Raw genomic sequence first — 26,975 nt, 5'->3', positions numbered from 1 at the left:
AGCCCTTGTCTCAAGGTCTGCTTTTCCACTCCTATCTCTTCTGCAGACTGGGAGCGGGCCCACCATTCCTGATTGCCAGCCTCTCACCCAGCAGTCAGGGAGGGGAAGGGCTTTGCAGGGGCCTGCCCCAACCGCCGCTGTCTAATTAAACAGCTCCTAGTGGTTAATGATTCGTCCTTTGCCAAAGCCTGGAAATGAAGCGTGCGGCAATTTAATCAAGCGAACTTCAGCCGGGGGGCTTGGGCTCAGCAATTCTCCCGGGCACCCCATGGGAAACCAGCTCTGTCTGATGCTGCTTTCCAGGCACAGGCCTTCTCTCTCCAGGCCTGGCCGAGAGGAGAGGGCAGGTTGTGGGGGAGAAGGAGATGGAGGGAACGTCAAAGCGGGGTGCCTGAGCGTGGGCTGGGGCTGAGACACAGGTAGGCAGAGGACCCAGGTGGGCCAGCCCTGCACATGCGCAAGGGTCCCAGGGCCCCCCAAGCCGAGTGGCGTGGCGGGCTCTCCACCACCTCTTCTTTTTATCTTATTTTAACAAAGGTGTCCGTTTAAACGACAGCGGGGGAACGGCGGGGGAACGGCCGAGTCGAAGGCGAGAAGCAGTTATTAAAGGGAAGTCGGAGGGAGGGGTGGCCGTAGTCGGGCTGCGGCGTGGAGGCCCTGGGAACGGGTCTGAGACCGCGGCCCCCTCCAGAGACCCCGAGCTCTCTGGGGGATCCCGGGTGACGCTTTTCCAAACCGGACCCCTGCCTCCTGGGCCCGCAGCGCCTCGGCGGCACGTCCAGAGCCGAGAGCCGGGAGACTCGACGCCGCCGGGAGCGGGGCGCCAGGCCCCCCAACCACCCCAGCCGAGGCCCCGCCCCCGGCCCTCCGCGCCGGCTCCCGCGGCCCCCGCAGCTCGCGCTTGCACCCCGCCCAGCTCCCCTCCCCCGCGCGCGTGCGCCCCGTCCCTGCGCCCCTCCCCCCCACCCCCGCCGCCGCCGCCGCGGGCGCGCGCGCGTGCCCGTCGTCCCGGGCGGGAGCCGGAGACTGCGGGGCCGACTGCGGGCCAGAGAGCGGGCGCCGGGAGCGCCGGGAGCGCGGCCGGGCGAGGCGGGAGCGTGGGCGCGGGCCTGGCCGCGGGCGGGGACCGCCGCCGCGCCGCCGCCCCCCAGTCGGCGGGCCAGGCCGCGGCGCCGAGCGCGAGGGCCGGGCTCCCGGGGCCGGTGGCCATGGGTGGGAGCCGGAGGCGGCAGCGGCAGCGGCAGCGGCGGGCCCCGCGGGCGGGGAGGCGCGCGGCCCACGGCCCCTGACGGCCCCCGGCGGCCCGGCGCGCCCCCGCGCCTCCTGGGGGGTCGTCGCCCAGCAACGCCCAGCGCGCCCGCCCATCCCCCGCTGCCCTTTTTCTCCTGGCCGGGTGTGAGGGAGCATGCCCGCGCCCGGCCTCGGGCTGCCCAGTTAACCCGAGGGGCGTGGAGCGGCCCCTCCCTCGGGGGCGTCCCCCCTCCCCCGCTGAGCGGCCCGCCCCCTGCGCTAGGGTATGGCCCCCGGCCCCGGCCCGGGACCCGAGGTCCCGCGCTCCGGCCAGTGAAGGCGTTTTCCCGTTCCCGCCCTCCTCCCCTCGCTGGCCAGCACCATGGGATGTAATATGTGCGTGGTTCAGAAACCGGAGGAGCAGTACAAAGTGATGCTTCAGGTAGGGGCCGCTGGGGCGGGGGGGGGGGGGCGTGGGCGCCACCTGGGAAAGCAGCGGGCGGCAAACCTGGGAGGGCTGAAGGACTCGGAAACGAAGAGGTAGGGAGCCATTCCCGCCCTCGGTTTCTGGGGCTGCTGGGTGTTGGCGCTCCGTGGGAACCAGTCACAGATGGGGGGAGCTGCGTGGGGATGGGGTGCAGGGCGCATCCCTTGGGCGCCCGGCGCAGGTGGGGACGTGAACCCTGGGTCCAGATCGGTCTGGCCCGGTAAGTTGGGCTCGGCCTGCTCCGGCGCGCTTGCTCCCCCGGCCGGGGTGTCCGGAGGCGCGGTGCTGCCGGAGCCGGCGCGGGATGGAGGTTGCATAGCAACGGGCTCCGTTCCCTGCACACGCTAGCCCCGCTGGACCCAGGGCGGGGGAGGGAGAGGGGCCCCCGCGGCGCCGGGGGCGGCCAAATCCAGGGCCCCGAGGACCAGGGGCGCAGGAGCGCGCGGGCGGTCTGGGGCCGGGGCGGTTATCCCGGCCCCCACTCTCCGCTCCCGCCCTGCCTAGATGGGGGGCTCGCTGACTGGGGTGCCGCCGGCTCAGCGAGCGGAGGGCGATCTGCAGACAGCGGTGCCCGGCTTGCTCTCTGCCCTGCAGGGCCTCGGGTCCCGGGCCGCGGGGGGCGTGGACCGAGAGGTGCTCGGCCCGGGCAGGAGCGGATACGCCCGGCCGCGCACTTGGAACCCAAGCCCAGCCCGGTGGCCCGGAGCGGGGCTTCCTTGCTTGTGCGTGGCGTGACTTCGTGAGTGCGTGCTTGTGCCCCGTCTGTGTGTGCGCGGAGGCTCCTCCGGCCCCGCGTGTGTGTACTTTCTGTGTGCGCTCAGAGAGGTGTCTAGGGAAATGTCCCGCATGGTGTGGCCTGAGACACCCCCGGGGCTAAGTGGAGGGAGTTCAAGGTCGGAGGGACTCGGGACCCGGGGCAGACCCAGCGCGAACAGGTATGCACTTCGATTCCGGGTTTATGTATGGGTCAGGACTGGGGAGCAGACGCTGGTCGGTGCGGCGTTGGCTGGGGGAATGGGGTCTCCTTAGAAGAATAGGGGGAACTCCCGTAAGCATCCGCGGGGGCGCGGTGTGGGGGGGGTTGGGGGAGGCATCGGAGGCCGCGGGAGCCCAGCTCCGGGGCTGTGAGCCCGGTTCTGGTCCCGGTGAGCGGGAGGCGGCGGGAGGGCGACTAGTGCTCCGCCCTGGCCGCGCCGCTCAGCTCCTCTCCGAGGCCCTGACTCCCGGGGCGCGCACCGCCCTCCGCTTTGCCCGCTTGCTGCCCCGTGCCCTTCTTCCATTCTCGCCGTCCGCCCCCGGGCTGTTCCCCTCGTCCTATTCCCGGCCATTGTCATTGCCCGCTCGTGGAATCGGGTTCGGTAGTAACTCGCGCTGGGACCGAAAGGCAGCCCCTCGGAATCCCAGTGGCGGGCACCGGGGCTGCAGGCGGAAGGTCGGGCTGCACTCCCACCCTCGCTCCTTCCTTTCTTGGAATTATTTCACCAAATGGCAAGCGATTCCAAAGCTCTTGGCTCTTGACTTCCTCACACAGGGATTGAGGTCCTAGTTCGTTTAAGACCGATCTCACGGGGGTGCGTGGAAAAAGAAGGGCGACCTACGCTGCCCTGCAGGCTTGAAACGAGCGGAGATGACCTTTCGGGCTCCCCCTGGCAGTGAGGGGGGAGGCTGCCACAGTTGGGGCAGGGACCGCCGTCAGGGAGGCGCCGTGTTGGGGGAGGGCTTGAGATGAACCTGGGCAGGAAAGTTCGGAGCCAGGCTTTCCTGGAGAGAAAGCCACAAGCCCTGGGGAGAGAAGTGCCCAGAGGAGGGGCTCCCGTGCCAGCTGCCCTTTGCCATTTCCTGGTCGGGGTTGCAGCCATTGCAGACCTATCTCTGGGGGCACTGCCCCCTTTTAAAGCTCCTGAGGAAGTTTGGGCAGAATCAGAACGTGGATGCACTTTTAAAAGAGGAAAGATCCTTTAAAAATGAAGGAGCGGCCTCGGGGTGCGCGGGTAGGGAAGCTGGGTGGCTTGGCCTCTTATTAACACTGACCCTTCATTTTGGCTCAGGTCCTGATCTCAGGCGAGTGAGATGGAGCCCCAGCCTGGGCTCGTGTGCTGGGTGTGGAGTCTGCTTAAGATTCTCTCTCTCTCCCCCTCTAAAATGAATAAGTAAATAAAATATGATTAAAGGGAGACAGAAGAAGATCAAATGAAAAGGAGCTGGAAAGCAGGGAAACCATTGGTGGTTCCAGATGACCCGGTTTCGGGGGGCTGGAGTCCCAGGCACAGCAGGGAGAGCATTTCCTGGCCCAGTCTGTCCTCTTCTCAGAGCAGAAAGAAGCTTCTGTCCCAACAGACCAGTCAGAGCCCTTGCTTTTCTCCCGTACTCCCCTAAACCCTGGTGCCCCCCCCCCTAGCATCAGTGGTGCTTCTCCCTGCCCTGTCCTTGCCGGCCTGTGGCCTCTGCACCCCGCAAGAGTGAGGGACCTGGGCGGGCCCGCCACATCCCTGCACTGCTTGCCTGGGGGCTTCCATGTGCCTTAGATCCCCCAGCCCCCAGCTTGAGAACCCCAAGTTGTCTCTTCTAGCCTTGACTTCCAGGCCCTTTTCTCGTGGTGGCTCGCAGGCACGAGATTGGCTGCAGCTTTACTGAGCCTGCCCTGAGGAAGTGTGGGGTTGCTGGTCGTGATATGTTGAGAGTTGTGCAGCCATCCCCGTTGTCTCCTTCCAGAACAGCCATCACTCCAGAAAGAAAGCCCGTCTTTAGCAGTCCCGTTTCCCCCAACACCTCTCAGCCCCTGGCAACCACTCACCTCTTTATGGATTTGCCGGTTCCAGACATTTCATCTTAATGAACCTTATGCACCATACAATATGTGATTCTTTTTTTTATGTGTGGCTTCTTCCATTTATCATGTTTTCTTTCTTTTTTTCTTTTTTTCTTAAGTAATCTCTACCTCCAACATGGGGCTCAAACCCATGATCTGAAATCAAGAGTTGCGTACTCTTCTGACTAAGCCCTACCCAGGCCCCCGCTGGATTTCTTTCTAGTGCTGAGTTATACCCCATTGCGTCAGTGTGCCACATGGTATGGATGGACACTGGGGTTACTTCTACCTTCTCCCAGTTGTGAATAATGCTGTTGTGAACATGGATATACAAATATCTGAGTCCCTGCTTTTATTTTATTTTCAAAAAGATTTTATTTTTAAGTCCTCTCTGCACACTCCGTGGGGCTCAAACCCACAGCCCTGAGATCAGGAGTCATAGGCTCCACCGACTGGGCCGGCCCGATGCCCTCAGTCCCTGCTTTTAATTCTCTTGAGACTGCTGGATCGTATGGTAATTCTGTCTCATTTTTTGACGAGCTGTTGATCTCTTTTTGGCGGGGGCTGAGCCATTTTACATTCTTACCAGGAAAGTAAGAGGGTTCCACTTCCTCCATATCCCCCCAACGCATGTTTTTTAGACAGCGAGAGAGGGAGCACAAGCAGGGGGAGTGGAAGAGGAAGAAGCAGGCTTCCCGCTGAGCAGGGAGCCCCCAGCTGGGCTCCATCGCAGGACCCTGGCGGCTGCTTAACGACTGAGCCTCCCAGAGCCCCCCAGCGTGTTTCCCGTTGTGGCCGTCCTGCTGTGCGTGAGGGGTACTGCGGTTTTGATGTGAAGTTCCTAAGTGATGTTGAGTATCTTTTCATGTGCCATTGGCCTTTTGTGTGTCTTTTCTGGAGAAATGTCGATTTGGACGCCAGCGCCACTCGGCTTTTACTACATAGCTTTGTAAGTTAATCTTATTTTTTAAAATTTTAAAAGATTTATCTATTTGAGAGAGAGAGAGCCTGCACGAGCAGGGGGAGAGGCAGAAGGAGAGGGAAAAATAGTGTCAAGCAGACTGCTAGGTCAGGAGCCTGACGCAGGGCTCCATCTCATGACCCTGAGATCATGACCATGACCTGAGCCGAAACCAAGAGTCCAACATTATAAGTAACTGAGCCATCCAGGAGCCCCTGTAAGTAAAATGGAAAATCAGGAAGTGTAAGTCCTCCCAATTTTGTACTTTTCACCATTGTTTTGGTTATTCGGGGTATGTTAAGTTTCTTTAAATGATGTTTTGCGTTGTTGTTACATTTACTGCTGATTGTTTTATTCTATCTGATGCTATTGTGAGTTGAATTGTTTTCTTTTTCATTATTTTTTAAGGGTTTTTAAAATAGATTTTATTTGTTTGATATATAGAGAGTCTGCGCACAAGTAGGGGGAGCAGCAGAGGGAGAGGGAGAAGCAGGCTCCCGGCTGAGCAGGGAGCAGGATATGCCAGATACGCGGCTCCACCCCAGGACTCTGGGACCATGACCTGAGCTGAAGACAGTCGCTTAACCACCTGAGCCACCCAGGTGCCCCTAAAGATTTTTAAAAGTTCATTTATTTAACCGATCTCTCCACCCACCATGGGGCTTGAACTCACAACCCTGAGATCAAGAGCAGCGTGCTCTTCTGACTGAGCCAGCCAGGAATTTTTTTTTTTTTTAAGATTTATTTATTTATTTGAGAGAGGAGAGGGAGAGAAGCAGACCCTGTGCTGAGCTTGGAGCCCAACTTAGGGCTCGATCCCAGGACCCTGAGATCATGACCTGAGCCGAAACCGGTCAGACGTCCGGGGGGCTGTTTTCTTAACTTACTTTTCATCTTTCTCATTGCTACTGGGTAGAAATGCAGTTGACTTTTGTATATTGATCCTCTATGCTGCAACCTTCCTCAACTCATTTATTAGCTCTCATCATTTCTTAGCGGATTCTGGAGGATCTTGTATGTGTGGGATTATGTCAAGGGCAAACTCAGATACTTTTCCGTCTGCCATTCCAACCCAGACACCTGTTCTTTCTCGTTCTTGCCCACTTGCTCTGGCTATGACCTCCCGCAGGATGTTGAGTAGAAGCGCTGAGAGCAGGTGCCCTTGCCTTGCTGCCGATCGAAGAGGGAAGCTTCCAGACTTGCACCAGAGACTTACAACTTGCTGTAGGTTTCTCATAAATGCTCTTTATCAGGTCACGGAAGTTCCCTTTTATTCCTAGTTTGGGTGTTTTTATGATGAAGTGTCGTAGGACCTTGTGCAGTGTGTTCCGGGTGACTGCTGAGCCCCTCCCCGGTTTGGGCCCTTGAGCCCCCTGCCGCCGCCAGCCCCACCTCTGTCCCTTTGGTGTGTGGCCGGGCATCGCCAGGCGGGCGCTGGGGTGGGGGAGGGGGTGCCACACACCAGCCAACTCTGGAGAGGTAGAAAGGTCCTTGGGGGTGGGCGGTCTTGCAAGGTGCCTCAGGAAGAGGCGGGAACCAGATTCCCGAGGGTGGAAGGTGGGGAGAAAGCGGCATCAGCACCAAGGACACGATGCCTGCTGAGACCCCTTCCTGGTGCCCTTGCTGGCTGGGGGCCCGCTGTCCTTCCGTGGGGCACCTTGACCCCTTTGTCCTGGATCTAATCACACCCCACTCTGTTTGGGCTTCTCTCTGCCTCTTTGTCTTTCCCCTGCCACCCCAGCCTTCTAGATCTCGGTATCCTCCCCCCATACCATCTCATGCTTGCTGACAGGCCCCGTGCCTGGGAGACCTATGTGACAAAGGAAACTGGCCTCGGGCCCGCTGCACCCATTCCCTGCGGGGCCGCCCAGACTTCCGCCCTTCTTTCAGCTGAGTGAGTCAGGACCACCACCAGCTTCCCCTCTGTCCACCTCTGGCGAGCGACAGCCCTGCAGGTCTCCTTGTGACCACCCCCACCCCGCCTTCCTCCCTCCAGCTCCTGCTGGCCTGAGCCCCGCTGTGCCAGCCCTCTTCTGTGCCCTCAGTCCCTGTGCGGAGGAGCACAGACCCCTCCCTCCCTCCCTCCCTCCCTCCCACCCCAGGGCCTTTCTGCGGTGGGAGAGACTGCCCGGGAACAAAGAGGCAACAGTTGGGGAGAGAAGGGCCCAGTGTGCTGCGAGGGCAGGGCAGGGCCCCCAGCTGTCCCCTCTCTCTCCCTCCTCCTCCCTCCTCCCCCTGACACGCTCCCTGCCCCTTGAGTCGGGGCTTCCTGTGAGCAGGATTGGCGCGTCGCTTCTGAGGGTAGGAGGCCCTCTGGAAGCAACTGTAGAGGGCATGACCGCCGCGCTGGATTCCAGTAGCCGTCATCTGCTCGGGCTCACCACATTTTTCCATTGTCGCAACATTTTAAAATGCCCTTCCTTACCTCAGTTCCAAGGACTGCCTGAGCCATGGGGCTAGGAAATTCTAGAAAATGCACACTAATCTACAGCAGATGGGCATTTCGCAGGGATGGGCGGAAGCATGGGTGGAAGCGAGGGACGACAGAGGGACATGGGGCTGCCTGAGGAAATGGTCACTGTCTCGGCTGTGACGGTCACAGGTGTAATTTACAGAACTGTGAAGCGTAGCGCTCTGAAGACGTGCGTCCGATCACATGGCAACTAACCCCCAGTCAACCCTTGAAAACAAGAAATATGTGTAACACACACTCACCAAAGGAAAAACACATACTTAACCCAACAGGGGGCCCTAGTGAGGTTGGGGGGGGTCTTTCCTTCCTTCTGCTTCAGGGTCCCCACAGGGAAGACAGTACCATGTGGGAGGAAATACTGCCTGCCTCCCGCGGTCATGGTCATGGCCATGGGGAAATCCGGCAGCCTTTGCTCCTAGGCCCTGGGTCGGCTGGGATCTCCTTCGGCTAGAGGGTCGAGTTGCTGCCCTCAGGCCCTGTGGTGGTGGTTTAGGCAGGGCAGACAGATGGAGACAGCCTTACTCGTGGCCAGGCACAGCCGATGTCCGGCGACAGAAGGACGTTCAGTAGTATTCTGAGGGTTTGTGTAATGTGAAAGAAAGGAGAGGAAACCCTCCAAGAGAGGAAACCTTCCCGGAGAGGAGCCCCGAGCTGTGAAGTGGAAGGCCCGAGGTTAGTGAGGACGAGGGACGTCTGCGAAGCCGGGCTCAGGGGCTGCTGTGCAGAGCAGCCTGGCTTCTTGCCCACGCTGGCTTGGAGTAGTGGAAATGAAGATCGCATAGAGAGTATCATTCCGGGGCGCCTGGGGGGGCTCAGCTGGCTGAGCAACTGCTTTCAGCTCGGGTCACGATCCCGGGGTCCCACGATCAAGTCCCGCATTGGGCTCCCTGCTTGGCGGGGAGTCTGCTTCTCCCTCTGAACTGTCTGCTCTCATGCTCTCTCTCTCAAATTACAAAAAGAAAAAGGAAGAAGGGCGCCTGGGGGGCTCAGTAGTTGAGCGTCTGCCTTCGGCTCAGGTCATGATCCCAGGGTCCTGGGATCCAGCCCCTTCGGGCTCCCTGCTCAGTCAGCAGCCTCCTTCTCCCTCTGCTAGCTACTCCCCTGCTTCGGTTCCCTCTCTGGCTGTGTGTCTCTCTGTCAAATAAATAAATAAATAAATAAATAAATATTAAACATTAAAAAAAGACTATCATTCTGGTGACTGCCGGCCTTGGACAGGTCAGGTCAGCCCAGAGGTGGGTGGTGGATCTTTTTAGTTGTTGTGAGCTTACACCTGAAGGTTGATCCTTTTTTTTTTTTTAAAGATTTTATTTATTTATTTGACAGAGAAGAGCTAGTAGGGGGAGCGGCAGATGGAGAAGGAGACGCCGGCCTGGGCTAAGCTGGAAGCCTGATGCGTTCTGGGGCTGAATGCCACGCAGTGCTCCTTCCCAGGACCCTGGGATCATGACCCGAGCCAAGGGCATACGCCGAGTTGGCTGAGCCACTCAGATGCCCCCCGCCCCCCGCAAGGTTGTTCTTGATGATAACCTCAAGAATTGCTTTTCTTTTTTTTTTTTTTTTAAGATTTTATTTATTTGACAGAGAGAGATAACAGGTAGGCAGGAAGGCAGGAAGAGAGAGGGGGAAGCAGGCTCCCTGCTGAGCTGATCCCAGGACCCTGAGATCATGACCTGAGCCCAAGGCAGAGGCTTATTAACCCATTGAGCCACCCAGGCGTCCCTGCTTTGCTTTTTCACACAGGCCATCTGGGTTACCCTCCGTTCCCAGCCACTCTTCCCAGGCAGGACCCAGAGGTGCCCTGAGAGGCCTGCTTCACCTAGATGTGGGGGCAGGGCAAATGGATCAGATTTCAGCAGATCCTGAGTGGGCCCCACCATCCACTCAGCAGCTTTGGGGAGGTAAGGAGTAAGAGGGAAGGAGAGACCCTTTGAGTCACTTGTCTGGTGTCCGAACCCCATTCAGGTTTGTGTGCGTCCTTTCTGGTTCCTTGAGTGCGTGCTGGATCGGCATGACCCCAGTCCTAGGCCCTTGCTAAAATGCAGAATTGGAGGAGGCCCAGGGCCTGAGAGTCTGCATTTCTCGCAAGCTTCCAGGCCGCACCAAGAGCAAGGACCTCAGGAAGGAGCTTGGGGTACATCAGTGACGCCCCAGATCACATCAGCATCATCCAGGAGGAGGCAAGGCATCACCTGGGACCTACCAAATCCATTTCCAGGGGCTACTGCCCCACTGAGGTTCCCAAGGGACATACTGTGTTCCAGATAAGCAAGCCTCCTTTCCCATCACGCACACCCTCACCGACACGCACATGGCTCCCCAGGGCACCTGGACATACACACCCAAACAGCTATAAAGGCTTTTGAGATGAAGACCTCCCATGCTTCCTTTTCTTTCTCCTGCCCCTGGGCAAGAAGTGGTGGGCACAGTTAGGGGGTTGGATGGCCTGGTTTGTCCAGGCAGCCACGACGGGGGGAATGCCATTCACTGGGCTAGTCACGCGATGGAGGAATGTACTGCCCAGCTAGATTTTTCCAGATTAAGGCATTTTGTAGCCACTGACGCGATTCATTTAGGCAAGGGTCCTCCTCAAATGGTAAAACCATTACTTAAAGGGTGTCAGGGTATGGGAAGGTCCCAGAGTCTCAAGGTGTTACCCCAGTACCTTGTAAATTAGGAAGGGAAAAGGAGAGACCTGGCAACCGCGATTTTGACCATGGCCTCCTGATGCTGTTGGTCCGGAGTGGGCAGGACCCGGCAATTTGTCAGAGCAGTTAAGCTGAATCTAATGAGGGCAGACCCAGACTCAGGCATTGTACAAGGCAGCTGCCCCAAACATTCTGAGATCAGTGCCATGAAAGTTAAAAAAAGAAAAAGTGGATAGATTGTTCTAGATTAAAGGATACTAGACACATAACAACCAAATGTAATGTGTGTGGTCCTTGACTGGATCCTGGGTCCAGAAACCAAAACCAACGAGCTGTAAGGGCATTAGGAGTACATTGTGGAGATGTGGGGTTGGCTGATGACGGGTGGTTCTCCTGGAATGGGGGCATGGCGCTGGCATCTTGCTTGCAAAATCGTGTGTGTAGAAAGGAGAGAGCCGCGTGGGAATGCGCACTCTGGGGGAGAGCTGCCTGAAGAGAATGCAGGGTTGCCACGTTCCTGTGGGTTGACCATTTTCAAAAATCCAGAGTTGGGAAAACAGGAGGGAGGACTCGTGCTGGGCCATTGAAACAGAGGAGTGCAGAGAGCCTGCCCTTGGCTAAGGCTTCCCTTCTCTGCTTTCTCTCTCCCCTGTGCTCTGTTGGTTTGGGGGTGGGCGGAACACTTGTCTGAGACCGGGACACACCTGTCAGCAGAGCTGAGAGCCACCGATGAGGACCCAAGGGCGCACTGATTTATCCCAAGTTGTAGAGGGCAACTTCCGGTTTCTGTTGTCTCCTTGTCCGTCCCTCCATCCGCAGAGTGGGGTTAGGAGGGTCCTAATGTAGCAGCCTTGAACCCCACTAGACATTTATGTAGGTAGCCCCCCCACTGCCCGCGTTCAGGCGAGTGAAAGGGGCCTTTCGCAGGCCTCCCTGGGGTCGCAGGCCCCGCCCGGCCGGGCTCTTTCCGGGGGCCCCTTCCCCCCGCCGTGCTCCTGCAGCACAGCCGCCCCGCACTGCGCCCGTGGAGCCCCCGCACAGCTGCGCCAGCCTCCCAGGTCGTGTTCCGGGGGCTTGCTGCAGCCGAGGGCGGGAGAGGACTCGCGCCCACGGCCCGCGGGGGAGACGACCGCCAGCCCCGACCACCAGCCCCGCTCGCGCCGCCGCCGCCCTCTTTGTCTGCGGCTTCGGACGCGGGGGGTGGGGGGAGCGGGGGGCGGGGCTGGCGCGCAGGGGCCCCGCCCTCCGCCTCCCGGGGCGCCGCCGCTTTGCAGTCAAGGCGGGCGGGGCAGAGCACCTTCCCTGCGGGCCGCTGGCCCTGACTGTGTCGCGACTGGTCACCCGGCTTGCCACATAGCTCTCGCCGGCGCCCAGCCTCCCCATCGTGTCCCCTCGTTGCCCCTGTGTCTCCTTCATCGGCCGCTGGTAATTCTCTTCCTCGGTGTTCCCCTCGCCTACTCACATGTCCCCCAAGGCCTGTGCGGCTGCAGTTTCCCCCGCACTCTTTGGCCTGAGGTCTCCCTCTTGTAAACCTCCCATCAGCATTCAGACCGCCCAGGTGTCTCTCCTGCTAAAACCCAAAGGCAGCACTCACCCGCAGCTCCCCTCCACTGGGAACCCCGTTCTCTGCAAAAGTTCCGAAAGGCCGTGTCTGTACAGACCAAGCTTCTCACTCGGCCCAGCGGTGGTCCACCCCTTAACAGATGCCGAGGGCCATTCTGGCTGCTGGGCCAGCCGTTCCCTCCCCCTCCATGCCTCTCCCTCCATGCCGTCTTGTTCAGCTTTCCTCCTTAGCTTCTCTCTGGCTGGCTGTAAACTCTGGGTCGCTCTCTTCAACTGATAAATGTAAGCCTGCCTCATGATCCTCCCACCTGAGCAACGCAGACGCCCCATCTCAGGCCTTTTTCTTTTCTTCTAAAGATTTTATTTAATTATTTGAGAGAGCACACAAGTAGGGGGAGAAGCAGGCTCCCCACAGAGCAGGGACTGGATGGGGGGCTTGATCCCAGGACCCTGGATCATGACTTGAGCTGAAGGCAGAGGCTTATCCAACTGACCCACCCAGGAGCCCCGCCTTTTTCTTTCTTTAAGATTTATGAATTTATTTATCTTCGAGAGAAAAGCGGACGCAGAGGAAGTGGGAGAGCGCCTCCCCATCTCATGATTCAGGACACATGTAGGAGGAGTGGGCCATTGAGGATGTTTGCATGTCTCAGGAACTTCAAATCTGAGAAAAAAATTTTCCATTAATAAAACATGCCCATTTCCCCTGTTTCCCCCAACGCCCGCATCATCCACCGGGACCCTCATCTTCATGGTCTCTGCAAAATGGAACTTCATTAAGCAAGCACTCCCCATTCTCCCTTCCCCTAGCCCCCCCGGCACCTGCTCCTGCGCTTTCTGTCCCTACGGATTTGCCGTTGTGGAATCACACAGGTGGCCTTTGCAGCCTGCCTTCTTTCACTTCTCAGGCCCTCATCCCTTTCTGCGGGGCATAACCCGCCTCGCGGGTGTCTCCACGTTGCACTGATCCATCTGTGGGCAGACATTGAAGTGGCTTCCGAGTGTCGGTTACGGACAGTGCCGCTCTGAACAGGTGTCTGCGCCTTTCCCTTTGGATGCCTGTTTTCTAGACTTCTCCACAGCCACTGTCCCATTTTCCATCCCCCACAGCACATCAACACCTGTCTTCCCCTTCGCCACCCCAGCCATCCTAGTGGACGTGAGTGGGATCTCACTGTGCTTTTGACGTGCGCTTTCCTGATGGCGAGCGAGGCCAGGCATCTACTCTGTGCTTGTCGGGCATCCTTCCTCCCTTCAGGACCCCTTCTCCACCGCCACCTCCATCCCAGGCCAAGCCACCTTGATCTCCGGTCTGTGCCGCTGTGGTTGCCTGCGGCTCCTTCCCCCGCCTCCGCTTGGTCCCCTCCTCTGCAGGGACCATGGGAGGCCTCTCCTGTGTGTGCCCGGCACTCTCCAGGGAGCACCAAGGGCTTAGCTCTGGCTGGAACGTTCTTCAAAGTCCCTACCGTGGCTGGCTCCTTGCCGTCCTTCAGGTCTTAGGTCAGACGTCCCCAGGGACGCTGTCCCTGCACACTGCATCTAAAGCAGGCGGCACCTGAGCTTTTTCTACAGCGGAACTCGGGGCTCTGAGTGCGGTTCCAGACGGCCTCACCTGCTCGCACCTGGGCTCCGCCCTGGCACCAGCCTCTCAGCACAGGGATCACATCACGTCTGTCTGCTTCGTGGCTGTTCCGGTTCTTCCAAAGCTCGGCTAGAGAAGGAGCATGTGCCCTCTTCCTTCCAGGGGTTCCCTGCTGTCCAGGGACACAGAGAGTCCCTCGTGCACCCAGGACCCCTGTGCTGCCCTCATCCCCTGGACTTCCTGCCAGGGACAGCTTTGCCCCTCCCCTTCCCACCTTCCCACCAGGCTCGAAGCTGTCTGCCTCCCTGCTTCCGGGGCTCATTCTCCACTATCCCTCCGCTCCCTGGAGAAACTGCATGTGCAAATTCACCGGTCTTCCTTGTCTTCAGTCTCCTGGAAAGAGAGAGACAAGTAGGCACTGGCCCAGTTGCCCACATCCATCCCCATTGTAGCCTTTGACATCCCCCCTCACCTTTGCTCATCCCCAACACCCCTGATTGCTAGAAAGTTCTTCCCCCATTGGAGCTCCTTCCCCACCTTCCTTCAGAACCTGGGTTGCGGTATGCCCCTGCCTTAGCTTATGTCTTGTCTCAGCCCACTACCTGATCTGCCCTGTGCCTGTCCACCCCCTGGTGGGAAGGGGTCCGCCGGGACCTGGCTTGCATCAAGGGGCTGGGGTGGGCCTTGTGTGTGGGTTGGCCACAGGGTCCTTCGGAAGGCAGACCTGGGGGCCTGCCTGCTCTGCCCCCCTGCCTTGTTGGCTGGTGCTTATGGGGTCAGGGCTCCCCCAGCCCCTGGGGCCTCCTGTCCTCTTCTGCTCAGACATGGGCCCACAGCTCGATCACCCACAGGACGCCTTCTATAAATCCCACCTTAGAGGGAGGCAGCAGGGGGCCGGCCCGCAGGGGTGCTGCGCTGGGAGAATGGGGAGGGTGTCTGCCCGGTCCTGCCCCCGGGGCCTGAGGCCCATTAAGGCTCACAGGTCAGCCCTGCGGTCAGACCAGTCTCCCAGTGGCCCCTGGGGTGGGTGTGGGGCGGGGCCCTCGGGACCATCTCCTCTAGGGGGTGGGTGGCTGAGATTCATCCCCCTCACGAGGAGCCCTCAGCCCGAGCGCCCCCACCCCGAGGCCGCCTTCATTCCCTCTGGGATTCCAGGCTCCTTTTTGGGGACACCCCAGCAGGAAATGGAAGGCAGTAGAGGGAGGAAGCAGTGCTTCTCCTGAGCCGCCTCAGATCAGGTGTGGATGTGGAATGTGATGTGCCGCACGCAGGGCCCTGAGCCCAGAAGCCGCGTTCCCAGCCCGCGCTGTCCTGGGGCTGGGAGCGCACAGCGTCCCCTGCCACAGAGCCTGAGCACGACTCCGAATATATCGGGCCAGATTGCTTTTGTGTGTTTCCTCTCTGATCATAAAGGCGATGTTCATTGGAGAAAATACTAGAAAGAACAAGAGAAAAGGGAAGTAAATACTATCTCCCGTGAATTTCCTCGTATTCTTTAAAGAAAGTGCTGTGCTGAACACGGATGTGAATATACGTAACATACGCCCAGACCCACGCTCCCAGACCTGGGGTCGCCCTGGTTTAAGCAGGTCTTTTGCTTAATATTTTACCGTGAGAATTTTCCAGCAATAAGGTTTTTTTTTTATTTTGCAGTTCATAAACATTTATTTTATTTTCAAAAAACAGTACAGGAAAAAAGGGGGGGGAATCTCAGATTTCCTTCCCACAACGATTTTATATATTCTTTCCCAGCCTTTTTATTTTGTATAGTAATCAACCTAGTTTACATGTCATTTTATATCTTTTTTAAAGAGATTTCTTTGTTGGGGCGCCTGGACCGCCCAGTCAGTGAAGTGTCTGGCTCTCAGTTTCAGCTCAGGTCATGATCTCAGGGTCGTGAGATCGAGCACCGCATCGGGCTCTCCAGTCAGTGCAGTCGGCTTGAGTTTCTCTCTCCTTCTCCCTCTGCCCCTCCTGCTCGTGTTCGCTTGCTTGCTCACTCTCTCAAAAATAAAGAAATAAGTCTTTAAACATTTATTTATTTCGGGCGCCTGGGTGGCTTGGTGGGTTAAAGCCTCTGCCGTCTGCTCAGGTCATGATCCCAGGGTCCTGGGATGGAGCCCCGCATCGGGCTCTCTGCTTGGCGGGGAGCCTGCTTCCCCCTCTCTACCTGCCACTCTGCCTACTTGTGATCTCTGTCTGTCAAATACATTAATAAAATCTTTAAAAAAATTTATTTATTTGTTTGAGGGGTAGGAGGGGCAGAGAGAGAGAGTCTCACGTGGGGAGAGTCTCACGCGAGCCTAGCGGAGTGCGGAGCCCAGCACTGGGCTGCATCTCACGACCCTGAGATCACAACCTGAGCAAAAACCAAGAGTCTGACACTTCACCCACTGAGCCACCCCGGCGCCCCATTATATCTTTTTTGAGAAACAGGCGTGTTACTGGTAGGGCAGCCGCGAGCTTTAATTAGGTAGACGCTCGGTGCTTAAGATAGTGGTGAAGTTGTCGGCATTGAAAATAGTGCTGGTACCTGACTGAGTTAAATGTAGGAGCGTAGGGCTCGGCACTTCTACCCCTACACGTACAGCCCAGAGATTAGAAAACAGGGTCTCAGACACTTGCACACGAAGACTCAGAGCGGCGTTACTCACGGTGCCACAAAGTGGGAACAATTCACTGTCTATTGACAGATGAATGGGTAAACAAAATGTGGTCCTTCCATATAAAGGAATATTCTGGCATCTGATGGAATGTTATTTGGCCATAAAAGGAATGAAGTACTAATGCTTACTGCAACACGAATTAGCCTAGAAAATGTGTTAAGGAACATCTATTACTTAGAGCAAATTTGTTGGATCAAAGGCGGTATGATGAATGTTTTCAAGATTCTTCAGATAATGACAAATTCTTCCCGACAGCTTATCAGGTTACAGTGTGTGAGGTCCAGACGGAGAGTGCGTGACCGGGTGACGGGGCCAGCCAGGATCAGGGTTCGGAGGTGGCCACTGTGCTTGGGGCCCGGTGCCTGCAGATATAGGGCCCTGGGTGCTCTGCCGGTGCGGAGACGGGAACCAGGCCACGCCTGCCAGGGCTGTGTGAGGGCTACCCGGGCCACTTTGAGCAAAGGGGTGCCTTGAGGCTTGGGTCCCCTCTCCCCACAGTGGAAGTGAAGTGACTTCCCGCTCAGCTGGGATTGGATTAGAGCTGTGGGTTTCAGGTCAACCCACTCGGGCCCATCCGGGCAGCAGGAAACGGAGCCGTGCGTGGAGAGCTCCTGAGTAGCGAGCATGACGTCTGCCTCAGGCGAGGCCGTGCTTGAGGGTCTGCTTGCTATGAAGCCAGCAGGATGGGCTGCCGAAAGATGGTTCCAGCGAAGGCAGCGTAATGGCTGGTGCGTGGCAAGGCCGGCCCGGCTAGAGTTGAGAGTCACCAGGAACTGGGGTGGGGCGTGGGGGGACATTTCAGGTGGGCTTCAGGCGTATGTGGAGTGTTGGAAGACACAGTGGATGTCTTCTGGAATGTTTCTGACAACGGGCGTGGCCAGCAGGTATTGTCGTCCCAGAAGTGGAAATGACAGTTCCCACTGTGACCCTGCTTCTGGATTCCTTCTGGCTCTGTGGGTCATCATGACCTCACGGGTCTCACGATCGAGCACCCTGTCTCACCGGGGCTGCACTCTCAGTGGGGAGTCTGCCTGGAGAGCCTAAAAATTTTTTTATATAAAAAAATTAAAAAGAAAAAAGGAAGAAAAAGCAGGGGCCCTGGCCTGGTGGGAGAGACAGACCCAGAAGCCGAGTGGAGGCCCCCTGGGAAGCTTGGGCGGGGCCCCTTGGGGCCTGGCTTTGGCTCTGAGCTGGGGGTGAGCCTTGAGCTCCGCTGGGCCCTCTCGGGCCTGAAGAGCCTGAGCAAAGTGAGCGAGGCCCGGCCAGGCCACATGGACGCGCTGCTGTTGCCACGGGGGCTACTGGCCACGCACACAGGCCACTGCCCCGCAGACGAAGCCCCTCCTGTCCCGTGTCGGATGCGGTTCTCGGTGCGGGCAGGTCACTTTCTCCCACCGCTCCGGCCACCTGGTCCGCCAGCGTACTCCGTCCCCTTCCGAGTAGGGGACTGGCCTCCCCTGCTCCTGGCTGTACCCGTCCCTGTCCCCCCCTCCCCCCCGTGCAACCGTCCTGAAACATTTCTCAAGTACAGAAAAGTATCGCACGTCCTTCTGGCATCGGCGCGTGCTGCCTCCCGCCTGGGTCCCGGTCTCGTGGTCTCAACATTAATCCCTTAAGAAGGCAGATTTTTTTTTTAAAGATTTTATTTGTTTATTTGACAGACAGAGATGACAAGTAGGCACAGAGGCAGGCAGAGACAGAGGAGGAAGCAGGCTCCCTGCGGAGCAGAGAGCCCGATGCGGGACTCGAACCCAGGACCCTGGGATCATGACCTGAGCCGAAGGCAGAGGCTTTAACCCAGTGAGCCACCCAGACGCCCCAAGAAGGCAGATTTGAAGTCGCCTGTGCCCGCAGTCCCTGACCCCAAGCCTGTCCTTCCCTCGCCTGAGGGCTAGTGAGGCGGTGGAGCTCCCTCCTCTCCTTCCTCCGTGAGCCGGGGCTTCCCTGCTGTCGTCTGTATTTTCTTAGGGTTTTGTTGGAATCTTTACAGAGTGTTTTGGATAATCCTTTATCAGTTCTATGCATTGTAAGGATCCTCTCTTAGCCTGTCTTTTTCACTGTGTTTCTGTCCTTTGTTTGGAAGTTTTACCGTTTAGCAGAGTCAGGTGTGTGTCTTCCGTTCTTGCTGGCCCATGTTGATCTTAAGAATTCTCTGTCGCAGCATCGCGGACATTGTCCCTCGCGTCCAAGGTAGGCAGTTTCGCTTTGTCCTTTTAGGACTTTGATCCATTTTGGATCGTGGCAGAGGGGATCTTGGAGTGGCGGCATTAGGGGAGGGAGGTGGGGAGCAGGAAGGGAATTGGTCTTGGATGTCTTCCTCCCTTGGGGCCTCTGGAGTCGCAGGGAGTCGCAGGGCAAGCTGTCCTGGGTTCAGACAGGTGGAGACTGGAGCAGGCCCCCGTGGTCTTTCTGTAACTCATGGTGGCAGGACGAGGGCCGGACGAGCACAGGTGTTTGCAGAGCACTGGGTCGGTACTGTGTGCCTGGTCGCAGGCTGCTTTGCTCATCCCCGACACCCCCGCCCCGCTTCCCCACCTTGTCCCGAGCCCACACCCAGTCTGGGAGGCGCCTGTTTCCAGCTTGTCAGGACCCGTCTCTGCCCCACTCCTCTTCATTAGCTCGGGAGCACCCACTGACTGAGGAAGAGGAGAGAGGAAGCTGAAGGAGCACGTGGGTCAAGGGGAAGCTGCTGGGTACCCCGGGCCTCTCTGTGATGACCCCACCTCTGTGGGCACCCGTCGTCCTCCTCCTCTTGCCGTCGTCCTCCTCCTGCCCTCCCAGCCCACCGTGCGTTCTCCTCCCCACAGTCTGGGCCCAGTTTCCATAGCAACGAGGCGACAGCAGGCGAACCAGCAGATTCCAGGGAGAAATGCATTTCTCATGTCCCTTGTGGCCCTCACTTGTGGCCCTGCTCGGGGAGTTTCACACTTAGCCTTTGACAGCCCAGCCCTTACACATTTCAGGGAAGCCCGTGACTTAAGGGCAGTGGGGAGCTGGCAAATGGCCAGGACCAAAAGCCCTCGTTCGGAGCTGTGGCTGATTTCCGTGGTGTCACTCAGCCCGGGAAGAGACACGCAGGCACATGCCAGACACACTAGGCACGGGTCACGCTAACAGGGCTAACAGGAGAGTGTAGTAAACTAGAAAGTCATGAGCTTGGCACATACTTACTGCCTTCTTTTTTTTTTTTTTAAAGATTTTATTTATTTATTTGACAGAGAGAGAGATCACAAGTAGGCAGAGATGCAGGTAGGGTAGGTAGGAGCAGGCTCCCCGCTGAGCAGCGAGCCCAATGCAGGACTCGATCCCGGGACCCTGGGATCAAGACCTGAGCCGAAGGCAGAGGCTTAACCCACTGAGCCATCCAGCTGCGCCTGTCTTTTCTTTTAATATAATTTGTTCCGTTGTACGATTATTCCATTAGAACGTTGATAATGGCTCGCAGGTTTCCCGACAGCTTCACACCCAGCCCTGCTAGGGTCTTTGAGGACATTCCTGATGTTTCCTCTGTTCACAGCCTTTCCCACGCTGCCCTGCCCGCAGCTTCCCGAATTTCTCCTGTGACCCCTGGCCCCCCACACTATGGTCTCTCCAGCGGTACTGACCACATTCTCACACTTACCTTTAGTTGGCAACTAGTAACTTCTTGGCAGATTTCTGTGTTCTTCCTTATGGTTTTCTGTATTTTTCAAATGTTCTACACTTTCTTGCATAAGTAGACCAGATTAGTTAAAATGACCAGGGAACGTTTGCAAAGACGGGAAACATCAATACTGAGCTTCTTACCTACAAGGACAGAATGAAGTGGCGGGTAGGAAATTGTTTGCTTTTCTGACACGGCCGCGACCCTGGAATGCCATCCAGGCATTGGCGTGTTCCATAGCAGCTGGACTGGGCATGTCTGTGCAGAGCTCCCATCCCCGAGACCCCGGAGACACAGATGGCATGTGGGAATCCGGAGACTGGGACGACCTGGCCACGGTGCCCAAGTGCGGCCCTGTCCCCTCACCCTGCGCACTTCGTGCTGACTGGTGGGGACTCCGCTTCTGCCTGCAAACACGCCTTCCTTCCCCTTCCCCTGAGGCCAGCCAGGTGCCCCCCACCGCTCAGGGAGCCCTCCTCGGAGGCTTCACCAGACCAGCCTTCTCCCCAGCTCCTGCCACTCTGCAGCCCGGCTCGTGACCTTGACTCACTCATTCCCTCCATTTTGCTGGACTTCGGTTTCTTCGTGGGCACAATGGGGCGTTTGGGGTCAGGATCCGGGGGAGACACACATCCAGTGCCCAAGAAATGGCGGTTGTCTTACGAGGGTCACTTGATGGGCACCTCCCTTAGGTTGTCTGGCCCTGTCAGGGGGCTCTGTGGGGGTCACCCTTTGTCTTAGTGATTCTGTCATTGGCTTGAGGACAGATCCTGTCCTCGACGTCTGCGTGCTGCTCTTTTCGACCCTCCTGCCTGAACCCGGTTATGGACTGACTCCCCTGGGAGAGGAGTCCAGGTCTCCCTCCAGCCCTGACGTCAGACGAGCACGACGGAAGTGCCGTCGTTGCCAAGGGGGCCTCGCTGCGGGTCTTTTAGACGCTGAAGGAGAAGCCGGTCCTCAGGAGCACTGAGGACCGAAGCCTGGGGGCCTCCGGCTCGATGACATTCTAGGGTGGGGGCGGAGTCCCGGGGGCTCCCTCAGGCCCAGGCAGCACCAGGTAGGGGTAGGGCTGAGACGTGGGGCTCCCCCGGGCCTGAGGGTGGAGAGCGAGCGGCGGGCCGGCTCTCATGGGGGCGTGTCTCTGCCGCAGGTGAACGGGAAGGAGCTCTCCAAGCTGTCTCAGGAGCAAACCCTGGAGGCCCTGCGCTCCTCCAAGGAGCCTCTGGTGATCCAGGTGCTGAGACGCAGCCCCCGCCTCCGGGGGGACGGCTCGTGCCATGAGCTGCAGCTGGTGGACAGTGGCACTCAGACCGACATCACCTTTGAGCATATCATGGCGCTGGGCAAGCTGCGCCCGCCCACCCCGCCCATGGTCATCCTGGAGCCGTACGTCCTATCTGAGCTGTGAGTCGCCCTCAGGAGGGCCCCGGGCCCTGCCTCCAGAGAGGGCACGCCACCCAGAGGCTACGTGGCCGCAGCTCTGGGTGCGGCAGGGAGACCCTGCCTGGCCGGCCCTCTTGGGTGGGAAGCAGGCTGCTTGGCCTCTAGAGCCGACTGGGACCTCCAAGGGCTCAGCAGTCTGTAGGCGTCTGTGGCCTCGGGCTGGACAGCAGCCGGTGCAGGCACCGGGGGAGGCTTCACACACAGGCTCCCTTTGGTATCTCCCGGGACCTTGCTCCTGGCAGGCTGAGCCTCCGCTCCTCCTCCATCCTGTCTCCTCTGCCGTCCATCGTCTTCTGCCTCTCAAGCATCCTTCCTCGAATCTTCTCACATCCTTATCTGTCCCATCCTTCCCCTGCTCTGAACTTCCTCCATCTCTTGAGCTTCTTTCTGGCCCCTTCGGAAGAAGGGCATCTCGTCCAGGCCGGGGGAGCTCATTCTGCTAATCTAAACCCGTGCTGCAGGCCGGGGTCCCGGGATGCCCTCCTCCGCAGAGAGTGAGGCCCCTGGCCGCTGGCAGCCGCGCTTAGCCTTGGGGCAAGGAGGGCTGCCCCTGGAGGTAGAGTGTGTCCTCCTCTACTCCCCAGCAGTCCTCTGGGGCCTGGATAACTCCTGGGGGCGTTGCATGGGCGGGGCCAGTGCCGGGGTGGGGCGGGTGGCACCCGCAGTTTGGAGAAGTGGGTACCCTGCCGGCTGGGCTGGGCGACAGGGCGGGATGGAGTGGGGGGAGCGAGGCATGCCCGTGTCCTCAGTGCAGAGCCCTGCATACTCCCGTTCAAGAAGCATTCCTGGTCTTTGCATGGATGCATGTAGCTCAGAACGAGGGGCTCCATGCGGAGCTCAGTAGGAGCGGCCAGCCCAGGAGCTGGGGCTAGGGCACTGACCTCACTTCTCCTGGGCAGCCCCCCCATCAGCCATGAGTACTATGACCCGGCGGAGTTCATGGAGGGCGGCCCGCAGGAGGCAGACCGCATGGACGAGCTGGAGTATGAGGTGAGCCAGCTTCAGGAGCCGGCCCCGGGACGGCTGCCCGCAGCCCAGCTCAGGCCTGGCTCCCCTTGTCCCCAGCGGCCGAGGTGCGCGGCTGCCTACTCAGGCTCACGGGCCAAGGCGGTTCAAGTCGGGCTGAGTGGGGGAGGGGCGTGGGCGAGGTCCCTTAGTCAGTCTGTGTCAGCGAGTCTGTGTCCCACGCATGTCTGTGTCCTGTGTGTCCCGTGCGTCTCGCGCGTGTGTCTCGGGCATTTCCTGGCAGGGGAGACCGCGGCACACGTGCGCCACTCGGGATGGTAAGAGAGACCCTCCAAGCTGGAGGCTGGAAACTTGCTTCCGGCGGCGTGCTGCCGGGGTTGGGGCCGGGCCGCGGCTGCCGCCCGAGAGCATGCCTCCGCGCTCACCGGTTTTGGGGACTTTCTTCCTTTGCTTCCCGCCGCCGTGGCAGGAGGTGGAGCTGTATAAGAGCAGCCACCGGGACAAGCTCGGCCTGATGGTGTGCTACCGCACGGACGACGAGGAGGACCTGGGCATCTACGTTGGAGAGGTACGCCGGTGGGGCGTGGGGGCGGGCCCTCCAGGAAGTGGGGGGGCTCCAGGCCTCCTCCTCGGGCGCCGGACCCCCGGGCTGCACGTGGCACCTGCAGTGGGGAGGGCGGGGTGTCGTGGTGGCGGGTGACATGGCAGTCACCCGGAGAGTGTCCGCACCGCCCAATCCCTGTGGCCTCTCCATGCGGCGCGAGGCTCTGAGGCCGCCTGGAAAGCCCCGGCTGCCAGGGGCGGCGCCTGCTCAGTACCACTGGGTGTGTGTTCGGCCCCCACCGTCCTCCCCGGGAGACTCGAGCCCGGGCTGGGACCGGGAGTGAGGCTGAGGTCTGGGTCCGGCTTTGCTCTTCCTTCCATGGCCCGCAGCCAGTGCCCCCTGATACTCACAGGGTCGTTCTTCCCCACCTGTCCGTGGTGGACGTGGTGCGTCGAGCCGCCTGCATTCTTGTCAAGTCAACCTTTGCATGGACACCTTACTGCCCGTTGAGCCCCAGAGCTGGTGTGTGTGGGGGGGCAGAGTGTGGGGAAGTGTTTCCGTGCACGACGACACTATATGAGTGACAGCTGGGGGCCTGGCCCGTGCTGGAGAGACATGACTAGCCCAAGACCCACTGTTTTGTCCCTGCCTCCTGGAGCTCGGAAGCTTCCAGTCTGAGCTGAAGAGGGGGCAAGCAAGGAGATTGTAGTTGGGTTTCAGACCCCCCTCCCCAAGGTGAGGCTGCCCCTTGCCCCCGAGAGGGAACCCGAGTGAAGGATGCCAGGTCCCCACGATGCATCTGCCTTGCAGGTGAACCCCAACAGCATTGCAGCCAAAGACGGCCGGATCCGCGAGGGAGACCGAATCATCCAGGTGAGTGGGTGCGTGCGGGCCTGACCGTGGCCCCGCTGCCCTGGCCGCCCACGGACCTCTCCCTAGCCAGTCCCAGCTCTCTCCTGCCAAGAGCCTCGCCCGATGGCTACTCATCCTGCTGTGCCCGAAACCGGGGCTGGGTCTTCTCTCTCTCCGGTGCAGCTGCCCCACAGGATCTGCCGGCATCTAGGTTCTGTGCTGCTCTGGCACGCGGACCCCTTCCTCTCCCTGGGCACCTTCTACTTCATTTCCATCCCGTCAGAGCTCAAGAGCCTTTCCTAGCCCAGGACGCTCCACCAGGGCAGGGCCCGCCCCAGAGCCAGCCCTGGCATTCTGTGTGATGGTCCCTTGGCTTGTCGCAGATCAACGGTGTGGACGTCCAGAACCGGGAGGAGGCGGTGGCCATTCTGAGCCAGGAGGAGAACACCAACATCTCCCTGCTGGTGGCCCGGCCCGAGAGCCAGGTGCGTGTGAGCCCGGCAGGGCTCTCCGGGACCCCTGGCATCGGGCTTTCTGTGGGGGCTGCTGATGGAGGGTGGGTCGCGTCTTCGGGGCGCATTTCCCTTCCGACCTCTGATGACTGAGTGTGCTGCGGCCGCCCTCTCTCCTGGGCTCATTCAACTTCACTGACACCAGGAGACCGGGTAGGGTACTTAAAGGCAACCAGTGGGGTTGTGTCCGGGGCGGTCCTTAAAGCAGTGGGGACAGCACAGTTCTGTCTCTGCAGCTGGCAAAGCGGTGGAAGGACAGTGACCGGGATGACTTTCTGGATGAATTTGGCTCTGAGCACGAGGGGGACCTGCGTGCACGGAAGCTGAGATCCCCCCCTGCCCAGCAGGTGAGGAAGGAGGCAGGGCGGGTGGGAGGCCACGGGGCTGGGGCATGTGGCAGACGGGCTGGACCCGAAGGCCCTTCTGACCCCAAGTCTGGCCTGCGGGACCCACACTGAGTGGGACTCATCTTTCTGCCCCAGCTCGGCCACGAAGAGGAGAAAGGGGTCCCTGATGCGGGCACGGGTCTGAGCAACAGCCAGGAGCTGGACAGCGGTGTGGGCCGCACTGACGAGAGCACCCGCACCGAGGAGAGCTCCGAGCACGACCTTCTGGGGGACGAGCCCGCCAGTGCCGCCAACACCCCTGGGGCCCTGCGCAAGAGCCGGGACCTGCACTTTAGCATGGACTCGCTGCTGGCAGAGGGGGCGGGGCTGGGCGGAGGCGACGTCCCCGGCCTCACCGACGAGGAGTATGAGCGCTACCGGGAGCTGCTGGAGATCAAGGGCCACCTGGAGAACGGCAACCAGCCGGGCCTGCTCTTCCCCCGGGCCGCGGGCGGCAACAGCGCCCTGGACGTGAACCGCAATGAGAGCCTGGGCCACGAGATGGCCATGCTGGAGGAGGAGCTGCGGCACCTGGAGTTCAAGTGCCGCAACATCCTGCGGGCGCAGAAGATGCAGCAGCTGCGGGAGCGCTGCATGAAGGCCTGGCTGCTGGAGGAGGAGAGTCTCTATGAGCTGGGTGCCGGGGAGCCCAAGAAGCACGAGCTGTCAGACATCTCCGAGCTGCCCGAGAAGTCGGACAAGGACAGCACCAGCGCCTACAACACCGGGGAGAGCTGCCGCAGCACCCCGCTGCTCGCCGAGCCCTCGCCGGAGAGCCCCCTGAGGCGGGCTGCCGCCGGCAACTCCAACTTGAACCGGACCCCTTCCGGCCCTGCGGTCAGCGCCCACGCCAAGGCAGCTCCCCTGCAGGGGAGCCCTGCCAAGTTCCGCTCTCTCTCCCGGGATCCCGAGGTGGGCAGGAGACAGCACGCGGAGGAGCGTGTCCGCCGAAGCCCCAAGACGGGCGCGACCCTGGAGCGCGTGGGTCCCGAAGGCAGCCCGTACCTGTCTCGGCGCCACCGCGGCCAGGGCCAGGAGGGCGAGCACTACCACAGCTGCGTGCAGCTGGCCCCGCCGCGCGGCCTAGAGGAGCTGGGCCACGGGCCCCTGAGTCTGGTCGCGGGCCCTCGCGTGGGCGGGGCCGCGGTGGCCCCTGAAGCACCCCGCATGGAGTGGAAGGTCAAGGTGCGCAGCGACGGGACCCGCTACGTGGCCAAGCGGCCCGTGCGCGATCGCCTCCTCAAAGCCCGGGCCCTGAAGATCCGCGAGGAGCGCAGCGGCATGACCACGGACGACGACGCGGTGAGCGAGATGAAGATGGGCCGCTACTGGAGCAAGGAGGAGCGGAAGCAGCACCTGATCCGGGCCCGGGAGCAACGGAAGCGGCGCGAGTTCATGATGCAGAGCCGGCTGGAGTGCCTGAGGGAGCAGCAGAACGGCGACAGCAAGGCCGAGCTCAACATCATCGCCTTGAGCCACCGCAAAACCATGAAGAAGCGGAACAAGAAGATCCTGGATAACTGGATCACCATCCAGGAGATGCTGGCCCACGGCGCGCGCTCCGCCGACGGCAAGCGGGTCTACAACCCTCTGCTCTCCGTCACCACCGTCTGAGCCCCGCCGCGCTCCCTAGCCCAGGTCCAGTGAGCCTCCCAAGACGCCCGTTCCCTACTCTCCCTTAGAATCTAGTGTGTGTCCGTGCGCGCGCACAGGACTTCGTGACCAGACAGAAACCCCCAGGAGAAGGGGCGCTTCTCTCCGTCGGCTACTTCCCGCTCTCCGAGTTTGGCGACCGCGTCGACAGCAGGCATGGTGCAGGGGGCAGGCCTGTCGCAGGCCCCCCTTCAGCTTCGTGTGGGCCATGTGTGTGCAACACAGGCCCAGGTACATGTACGCACGCACACGCGCACCCCCGAGCTCTCAGCGTGGGCGCTTGGGGACAGGAAAAGTCCAGCTGGAAAGCAGAGGTCGAGAGGACTGTCCTAAGCACAAGAGAACGCCTGGCTTTGAAGCTGAGCAGAGCTTCGCCCCTGCCGGAGGCCTTGGTTATTTGTAGACAAAGGCACCCCTGAGTTTTGTGGGTTTGTTTTTTCCCCCTTTTCTGTGCTTGCCAATTGTTGTCTTTCTGTTTTGTGGACCTGCGGGGTGGGGGGCTGGCGGCTCCTTCAGGCAGCCTGGCGAAAGTGGAACCCCCAGTGATGGCTGGGAAG

At 59.8% G+C, this 26,975-nt stretch overlaps 1 protein-coding gene across 4 annotated transcripts; it reads left to right on the top strand.

Annotated features, from left to right (window-relative positions):
- The first annotated feature begins 1,345 nt into the window (after positions 1–1,345).
- PDZD4 (PDZ domain containing 4) lies at positions 1,346–26,975 on the top strand. 4 transcript variants are annotated; one of them, XM_045994420.1, is made up of 8 exons: positions 1,346–1,672; positions 21,213–21,448; positions 22,405–22,495; positions 22,941–23,039; positions 23,826–23,888; positions 24,251–24,352; positions 24,616–24,726; positions 24,862–26,975. In XM_045994420.1, the coding sequence occupies exons 1-8, from the start codon at positions 1,613–1,615 to the stop codon at positions 26,377–26,379; spliced, it is 2,280 nt and encodes a 759-aa protein (XP_045850376.1). In that variant the 5' UTR covers positions 1,346–1,612; the 3' UTR covers positions 26,380–26,975. The 4 variants fall into 4 exon arrangements, with proteins under 4 accessions (XP_045850376.1, XP_045850375.1, XP_045850379.1 ...); XM_045994419.1 differs by having other exon boundaries at positions 21,213–21,466; XM_045994422.1 differs by lacking the exon at positions 1,346–1,672 and having other exon boundaries at positions 21,242–21,452.

This window comes from Meles meles, chromosome X (genome assembly GCF_922984935.1).
Source record: "Meles meles chromosome X, mMelMel3.1 paternal haplotype, whole genome shotgun sequence".
Taxonomy (NCBI): Eukaryota; Metazoa; Chordata; class Mammalia; order Carnivora; family Mustelidae; genus Meles; species Meles meles.
The sequence above is the reverse complement of the archived record's forward strand: the minus strand, read 5'-3'. Positions and strand labels throughout refer to the sequence as shown.

Excerpts from the sequence above, each read along its gene's own strand:
- PDZD4 (XM_045994419.1), top strand. The coding sequence starts at position 1,613 with ATGGGATGTAATATGTGCGTGGTTCAGAAACCGGAGGAGCAGTACAAA. Across the intron at positions 22,496-22,940 it reads TGGACGAGCTGGAGTATGAG|GAGGTGGAGCTGTATAAGAG; the intron begins GTGAGCCAGCTT and ends CCGCCGTGGCAG. Across the intron at positions 23,040-23,825 it reads TGGGCATCTACGTTGGAGAG|GTGAACCCCAACAGCATTGC; the intron begins GTACGCCGGTGG and ends TCTGCCTTGCAG.